At 41.4% G+C, this 8,990-nt stretch overlaps 2 protein-coding genes across 3 annotated transcripts in view; one reads left to right on the forward strand and one right to left on the reverse strand.

Annotated features, from left to right (window-relative positions):
- pigl (phosphatidylinositol glycan anchor biosynthesis, class L) overlaps positions 1-8,353 on the reverse strand; it is a 16,362-nt gene extending 8,009 nt beyond the window's left edge. Inside the window, exons 1-2 of the mRNA XM_024265778.2 lie at positions 7,953-8,353; positions 7,519-7,618 (exon numbers count right to left, since the gene is read on the reverse strand). Of these exons, the coding sequence (XP_024121546.1) occupies positions 7,519-7,618; positions 7,953-8,208 (356 nt within the window). The 5' untranslated portion in view covers positions 8,209-8,353. The remainder of the gene's footprint in view (positions 1-7,518; positions 7,619-7,952) is intronic.
- A 428-nt stretch (positions 8,354-8,781) lies between these two features.
- ncor1 (nuclear receptor corepressor 1) overlaps positions 8,782-8,990 on the forward strand; it is a gene marked incomplete in the record, with an annotated part of 125,602 nt that continues 125,393 nt past the window's right edge. For both annotated transcript variants that reach the window (XM_024264937.2, XM_024264945.2), the window contains 1 exon segment: positions 8,782-8,916.

An 8,990-nucleotide genomic window follows, 5' to 3' on the forward strand; every position in this document is an offset into this window, starting at 1 on the left:
CAGGCATGTCAGCCAGGGCCCCTGAGGTTAAGGTTAGGAAAATGGGGGCACTAGATCAAGTGCTGAAGCCAGTGATTCAACATGGAGGAGGCCGTGCGAGCTGACCAATGGGCTTCATTCATAAGTAAGGATGGTTAGGGTTAAACAAGCAAATGTTTCCTGAGTGCAGCTGTCTCTGCAGCTCATGGCTCCACCAGGGGATGGTTCAAATGTGGAGAACATATCTCACACATTTAGGAGCGTGACAGTTAATGGGACTTTAAGTTTAAATACGGGCGGCCAACAAAAAAATCCACCCTCGGACACACTTAAAATGCGTGCGGCCAATGCGATCTTAGCTGCACATATCACATGTGGCCAACATGAATTTCCATCACTTTCTAAGCTGGTCACACGTAAATATGTGTGAATAACATCAGCCTTTCCAAAATGTGGTGGTTTAAAATAAATCAACCCAGGAATCATCCTCTGACCTGAAGCCTAAAGCATTAGGCGTTTTTTAGATGATCTGGAGCCTCTCCTGGATCTTCATCGAGACAGGAGGTTTCAGGTGATGTTGGTTAACATTCAGTTGAATTTTAATATGGCTCTCCCCCTTAGTTTGATCTGTGCTATTTTATATTAAATTTAATGTATGTGTTTTTATCAATAGGTGTTTTAACTGTCTCAAATTTACATTTTTATTGTATTCTTTGTAGGTCGACAATTCAACATCTTTTCATAGACTATGTCCTAGAAAACAACAGGTTTATTTTTATTTAGGCTTAAAATGGCATCATCATAATTAAACCATCACTGGAACGCTTTGAAAGTAGATCAGAAGATGATCGGAGGGACTTTCAGATCCAGTCATGCACTGTAGATGGAGCATGGAGCTCAAAGGGTTTAAATATGTTCAGTCCAGTCTAGATTCTGTGTTCTGTTACATGAGGAATCGCCTTTTATTGGGTGCAAGGATGAAGAAGGACTGAGAAGTTGGGAGGTTAAGGGTGGGAAGGCCAGCCTTTCATCCTAAATTGCATCCTAGAGGGAACACAGAGCTTGCATCAGATGACCAGACTGGGCTGCTAAAGATGTATAATCACTTGGTTTCACCATAAAACTTCAGTAATAACTATTATCGCTTTGATTTCAATGCACAGGCCTGTCACAAAAATATACAGAATTAAAAGTGTCCAACAATCCAGTGTGAAGAGCTTGAGACTCAAAAATGTTCTTGACAAAGTTCAGAGCAGTTAACATTAAGCTTAAAGCTTAAAAACAATCCTCTTTAAAACTAAAATGTTGTGAACAAAAGCCCTGAATCTGATGGTTGAAGCCTAACAGAGCAGAAGACTTATGTAGAGTTTCACAGAGGTGAAAAGATGAGCTCCACAGGAGGTCTCTTTCTCTTTTTGAAGTTTTGTGGAGCAAACATTGATCATTTTATTGTTAAGTTCACCTTCTCCTCCATCTTCTTGCCCTTCGCTGTCAGCCACAGCCTCCCTGCCTTTCTCAGCCAACAATGAGCTGGTGCCAGCTCAACCAGAAGAGGGAAGTGATGGATTAGAGCACAAAGCTCCTGGCTGCACGTGACAGTACGGTCAGGCTTTGGGTGTATGAGGAGGAGGTGGGGGCATCAGGATAGTTGGGTTGGGAATGTTGCAGGGAGGTGGGGGGTGCTAGGGTTCACCGATTGCTTCAAACCGTGAGCAGGAGTGGACACAATGCTCTGCCACTTTGATAGCACTGACCTTCACACTAAAGAAGCTGCAGGCATTTAGACTTCAGCTTTTGAAGGATATTAGAAACACGATGTGCTTTCTAAACTTCATTATTTATCTAAACTTTTCTCATTTAAAACATCAGCTTAGTAAAAACCCTAAAAAAGGTGTAAAGGTGTAGTAAAAAGCACAAGAACTTCTCGATTATCTGTTTTTGCAACTCATTTCTTCATAATTTGATCACATTTTGTCCACAGCAACTGGACTTAAGCCAAAGCCTGAAAGACAGAAGGGAAAAGAGAGAACAATAACAAAAGATCCCAGACACGTTCTAAAGCAGGATGCAGGCAGAGTGTCAGCTTCGCCATGGCAACAGCGCAAAATGTCCTAAAGTAACCCCCCGCCCTCTCTCTGCAGCTTTGCATGTGGATGTCTAATTGCTTGCAGGCATTTGGATGCAGTTGTTGAACTCTGGCCCACTAAAAGGACTCTATGAATGTGTGTGTACACATAAACGTGTGTGAGTCGTTCATGCATCCACATGAAGATGTGAGTGTGCTGCAGAGGGCTTGTTTAGTCTGCTCACATGGACCACAGGCCTGAGAAATTGCCAGACTTGTCGGCAGCATCAGATCAGATGTCCTGCTGGGAACGCCTGAGACGTAACAACATGCTGACAGCACCACGGCAGTAGCAGCAATAGCAATGGTGGAAACCGTCACGTGCTTTCGCATTACTTGGAGTCATTTGCTGCCACATGTTTTCCTGCTGCTAAAATGGAATAATGTTGTTAAGATGTTCGGAGAGCACATTGTACAGAGAGGGAGGACTGAACGGAAAGGCAACCGCTTGGCTGTGCTGCTGATAAATGCCAACCTAAAGCACAGCCAGAGGTCAATGCCAGGGCTGGAAGCTCTCACTAGAGTTCTCTTCACTCTGCCTTTCCTGTAGAAATTAGCTATTTTTACTGCGGATCCTCATCAATTGAAATCTTGTGTGGGACGAGAGAGTTGCTGCAGCTTTCCCCTCCAGAAATTGATTGCTGTTTACATCTCTGCAGAGATTTAAAGTAATCCAATTAAAAACTAGAGCTTTACATTTGTGCTTCACTTTTAGAGGGGATTTGGGGGTTAATTTATAGTGTACAAACAACACTGAACTCAAATATGGCAAGAAAGAGTAAAGCTCTGGTTGAGAGTGATGAATAATGCAACGAAGTGGAACGGTTGGATTTGTGCAGTGAGCAGCTATAATCAGGCCAGAGTGCAAAGAGAGGTCAATCCAGGCAAGCGGGAGACGGCAGAGCGCTCACGTCCAGCTCAGTCACAAAGGCTCAAAGTGCACTGAGGCCCCACATGCTGTCAGCAATGCTCTCCATTCTAAATGATTAGAAGGAAAATAGGAATAATTTTCCTGTCATGTGAAGAACACCAACCACATCTGTCAGCATCACATGTAACCCACAGTTTGTGCCACCAGCTCGCATGACAGCACACTGATCGACGAGACAGCAGAGCTGACAAGAGCGGATGCTTTGTCAACATTTAATTATGCAATGTGGAAAGACAACATTAGGGCTGACTTTTGATGACACAACAACCTGTCCTAGTTACCGTTTGAACTATACAGATTACAAAAATTAAAGGAGCCCTTTAAAGAAACACGTTAGACACATCAGATCTCAATATGAAGTTGGATATCTATACAAATAACGACAGGGCAGTGTCTTAGGAACAAAACGATGTCAAGTCTTTTAATGGAAATAAAAGTGTTCAGCCTACAGAGGCTCAATTGTGTAGACACCATAAAATCAGAGTGAAATGAAGATGTGACAGGCTAGACCATTTTTTCCAAAACTTAATTTCTGTACTTCAAAATGCTTTTCAGTATCTTGTGTGGCCCCCACCAGCTTGTATGCATGCTTGACAACGTGGCGGCATGCTCCTAATGAGACAACGGATGGTGTCTTGTGGCATTTCCTCCCAGATCTGTGTGCGGGCATCCCTGAGCTGTTGTACAGTCTGAGGAGCAACCTGGCGGCACCTAATGGACCCAAACATAATGTCCCAGAGATGTTCTATTGGGTTTAAGTCAGGGGATGGTGAAGGCCATTCAATTGTTTCAATTCCTTCATCCTCCAGGTACTGCCTGCATACTCTTGACACGTGAGGCCGGGCATTGTCGTGCATTAGGAGGAAACCAGGACCTACTGCACCAGCGTAGGGTCTGACAATGGGTTCAAGGATTTCATCTGGATACCTTATGGCAGTCAGAGCACCATTTCCTAGGCAGTAGAGGTCTGTGCGTCCCTCCATGGATATGCCTCCCCAGACCATCACTGACCCACCACCAAACCTGTCATGTTGAACCACGTTGCAGGCAGCATAACGTTCTCCTTGTCTTCTCCAGACTCTTTCACGTCTATCACAGGTGCTCAGGGTGAACCTGCTCTCGTCTGTGAAAAGTACAGGGCGCCAGTGGTGGACTTGCCAATTCTGGTGTTCTTGAGCAAATGCCAGTGGAGCTCCACGGTGCTGGGCAGTGAGCACAGGGCCCACTACAGGACGTGGGGCCCTCAGGCCACCTTCATGAAGTCTGTTCCTGATTGTTTGGGTAGAGACATTCACACCAGTGGCCCTCTGGAGGTCATTCTGTAGGGCACGAGCAGTGCTCAGCCTGTTCCTCCTTGCACAAAGGAGCAGGTATGGGTCCTGCTGAGGGGTTGAGGACCTTCTACGGCCCTGTCCAGCTCTCCCAGAATAACCACCAGTCTCCTGAAATCTCCTCCATGTTCTGGAGATTGTGCTGGGAGACACATTAAACCTTCTTGCTGCAGCACGTGTGGATGTGCCATCCTGGAGAAGTTGGACAACCTGTTCAACTTCTGTAGGGTTAAGGATTCTCCTCATACTGCCAGTAGAGATAATTATCAAGCCAAAATCAGCACCAAAATCTCACTGCAACGTTGCTTACTCAAGAGGTAAAAACCACCTTTAATGGCTCCACTTAAAGAAAACTTAACTTTGTAAAGATCTGTGTCTAGAAAGCACGGAGCCCTGGACATGTCATTCCAAGACAAAAGTTTTCTCAAATTAATATTGTGTGGCAACTAATGAGTGTTTTGTTGACAAAAAATAGGATCTTAACCACACAAATCAGCATTTGTGCACGAGTTAGTATTTTATTCACATTAGCCCTTCTGTGGGTAAACATTAGTGATTTGTAGTAGGGACTGATGATGCTAAAATACTAATTTGTGTGTTCAAAATCCTAATTTTGTCATGTTTTCCCCCTGGGCTGATCACCACTCCTCATTAACGGATTCACCTGTCTTAATGTGTTTTCCCTCCCTTTTCTGTATTTAATGGTTTCCTCCCTCACTTCCCTGCAGGTTTGCTCCATTACACACTAGCCTTTTGTCTCTCTTGCCAGGTTGCTGATCCTGTGTGTTTGGTTTTTGGCCTACAGTTTTTGTTGGACTTTGCCTTAGTAACTCTGATTCAGTTTTTTCCAGTTTTGGCTCTTCCTTTGTTTTGGGATTTTTTTGTTATTTAAGACTCAGTTTTTGGAACTGCCAGCTGTCCTGCATTTGTGTCTGCACACCAAAGCCTGACAAATTTGTACACACAAAATACTAAATTGTGGCCACAAAATACTAATTCATGGCCAAAAATTATTAATTATATTTTTGAGTGTCATTTCCAGCCACAAAATGTTCAAAAAAAAAAAACAAAGCAGAAGAATCACAGGAATAGAGCAATTTCCACAAAGCAAAAAAAAAAAAAGAAAAACTACAGGGAACACATTTAGAGAAATAAAAAAATGAAAGTATGTAAAATGTTCTGATAATAGCTAATTATAACCAATGGACTATCTTACCATTAGATTTCGTATTAATTTTAATGTTTAGAATTAGAATTGACGAGGTTAAGAGCACAGCCAACACGTTGTTGGATTCGCACAGACGCACAACAAGAAGAACAGCCTGGAATGACCTACATTAGCTGTGTTTTGAGCACAGCAAGACTGCCTCCCGCTGTCCCCGGCAGTTGGCTCGAGCAGACGTGGACACAGGGAGGAGGAGAAGGGTAGCAACGGGAAAAGAGCTTGACAAGGAAGGAATTTGGTTGGGAGGGAGCAGAATAGCTGTGTTTTGAACTTTCAAAATGCACAGAAAAGAGAAAAAGGGTCATGCTCCAGCTCAGCAGAAGTGCAGACACCTCTCAGATCAAAGTTCAAATGTTTTCTGTGGGCACATGATAAAACTGTGAAGTCAGTGTATGTGTGCTTTGAATGCAAGTGCATATAAGCGGCGGTCTGCAGAGAAGACAGACTGGGCAACCTGCCAGTTTATTACTGAGTGTTCCAGGTCAACCCTGAGTTCATGCTGCCCTCCTGCTGAGCAAACCTGCAAAGACTCATGTCCTCACATGCAGTCAGCCAAGGGCTTCCTATAAACACAAAACCTGCTTCGAAGGAAGCAGGGGATTTGAACCGCCACTTAAAAAATTCCTTTATAAACAAATTTTGCCAAAAAAGCTAGTAATCTTTGAACTATTCATGAAACATGTAGTTGTACCTTATCTTTTACATGAAAACTGTTTCTGATCATGTAACAAATGTTATTCTTTTTTGTCACAGACTGCAGGTGTGTTTAAATATCCTCCTGGTTATACATCTCCCAAAAGCCTGCTGATGGTCTCCTGCACGTTTTAAACCCGAGGAGACCTTTCATTTAAAGCGATGGCGACAGAGCTAGCTCCTCCCACTTCCATTACATTCACCGAACTCTACTGATGTTTTTAAAAGACAACTCAAAACCCATTTTTACAATCAAGCCTTCCAGTCAAACTGGATGGGTCCCTGGCTGGCAGTATTTTATAGTTTTGTGTATTTTTAACTGTGCTTTTTTAGTGTGTTATTTTTTATTTATTTTTTTTTATATATTTTTATATTTTATTTGTTTTAATGTGCTGTTTTATTTTCCTCCAGTAAATCACGTTGTGACTGCAATCTGGGAAAGGTGCTATATAAATAAACATAACTTCCTACTAACCCCAGAGGAGGAGATCCTAACTTTTCCTGAGCACAGACCACTGACTACATCAGAGAACTGGACAGAGTGAGTGTGCTGTCACCCGCAGAAAGCGACTTCATTCTGGCTCCAACCAGTCGTCATATTTTTATGATACGGACGTTGCCACATTGGAACCAGAAGATGCCAGTAAGCAGCGATTGGTCTGAGTCTACGTTTCTATGGTAACCCATTTTGCCAATCAGGAGTGGCCTTGCTGAGAGGGAGGGGTCACTCAATCCAGTTCTCTTATACAGTCAATGGTATAGCCTGTGTCCAGTGTTTACCTCCATGGGAGAAAGAGGTGTGAGGTGTTAGAGGGAGGTTAAGGTCCATGTTTTAAATTAATTCATTGATTGTGAGTTTAAAGAACTCTCTGTTGCTTTGTATGAAAAGTGTTACATAAAAAAGATTGATATTCACCTATAAGGTTTGTTTTTTTCTGAAATTTCTAAACAGTTGTAAGACTGACTGGAACTGTAGAGCAAGAGACTGAGGTGTGCAGTATGAAGAAGTTTCAATTCTCTGAGTGTGTGGTCTGCCCGAAAGCCAAAACAGATGTATAACTTGTGCTTAGCTACTTCTGATGGTTTTGGATGAAAGAGGAATGACTCCTAAAGAGAAGCAAAACTTCAGCATGAAATATGGCCACTTGATTAGTGAGAAGAAGTGAACATATATCGAGAAGAAGTGAACATATATCATGGAATAACAATTATAGACAGTACGAGGGCTGCTTACTCATCATCTATTATGGTGATTCTGGAGTTTGGTATTCCCAGCACGGCACAGCTCCTGAGAAGTTCATGTCGACGTTCTGGTCCTTGATTGTAATAATTTCCTGTAAAAGTTATTGCTTAGTTATTACTTTAACATTATTGGTAAAAAAAAAAAAAAAAACACATACAAAAGAATGGTTATTGTGTGTCATATTGATGTAGTAATGCAATATATAAGGGGTGGAATGTATGTCTCTATTTCTGTAATAAAAAAAATCCTTATCAAAAATCGTATTTAAGTGCACTACAAATATACTTAGTCTATACTAAAAGTGAGGAAGTAAACTTCAAGTGTAATTTTTATATACTATTGTAAACTTAAAATTCCCCCAATTTAGTCTGAATAAGTATTCAGTCAGTATATTAGTTTGTATATGAAATAAAGCAATAAAGTACCTTCTGATAAACAGAGTAAATGAACGTTAACATTTAACTCCCTGAGTCGTATAATCGTCGGAGCAAAGAACATGCATTCGTCGTCCGGATGCGCAGTGAGAATTAGGGCAGTGATGTCGTTGTTTAATTCTCTCTCCGTGGATATGTTCATCACACGTTTTAAAGACTTCACCAATGCTCGCAAGTGTTGAAAATAAATATGTCGTATCCATGCTAAATACGATAAAATCACGAAGACAACTAAATAAGCGTACATTGTTGTATCCGTCAAGATAAGCAATCCGCTTAGGAACAAGTGTTTCGTTCCACCTGAAAGCAGTTGCAGTTTTTTTGCCCCCCAACCCGGCAAATACTATAAAATACATAATACACGTGGGATAAATAATACCTAAGAGGTCTTAAGTTTTTTTTTTTTAATCAAAATTCCGTAAATATATTTCTAGATTATTTTAAGTTATATAAACGCCTACATGGTAGCTTAAAAATAAACGTTTAGTAGCTTGCATGCAATTACGTCTGTAATAATTCTCTAAAATGCTGAACTGACTAGATAAAGTGTAGCTTGATCGTGGATTTTAAATGTTAAAAGTATAAACACGGGGGCATTACCGGGTGGGGGGAAGAATTTTCTTGTTACACCAAATTGTCCTTACAGGTAGATAAAAACACCACATGTATTTTTTTTTAACAATATGCTCAAGCCTGGCAAATTATCAAATATTTTGTTGTTTTTCTAGATATTTTTGACAAAAATACATTTTACATGTTTTTTTAAATAAGTTATATTAGCACCAATGATTTACTTTCAAAGGAACACTTTGTTTGCTGTTAGGACTTCGACCGACAAATGCGGCGCAGCCTTTACTTGGCTCAGTCGTTCACAACCCGCGGATTTATAGTCAACACTTTACGCTGTTATCCACCCGGGTCCTTGATTCCCAGCTTTAGAATCTCCAGATATGCGGTAAGTCTATATAACTAACATATAGCACACATAGACTTATATCTAGCAGGCTATTAAACCGAGTCGAACCCCCC

This window comes from Oryzias melastigma, linkage group LG14, assembly GCF_002922805.2.
Source record: "Oryzias melastigma strain HK-1 linkage group LG14, ASM292280v2, whole genome shotgun sequence".
In the NCBI taxonomy this organism is placed as follows: domain Eukaryota; kingdom Metazoa; phylum Chordata; class Actinopteri; order Beloniformes; family Adrianichthyidae; genus Oryzias; species Oryzias melastigma.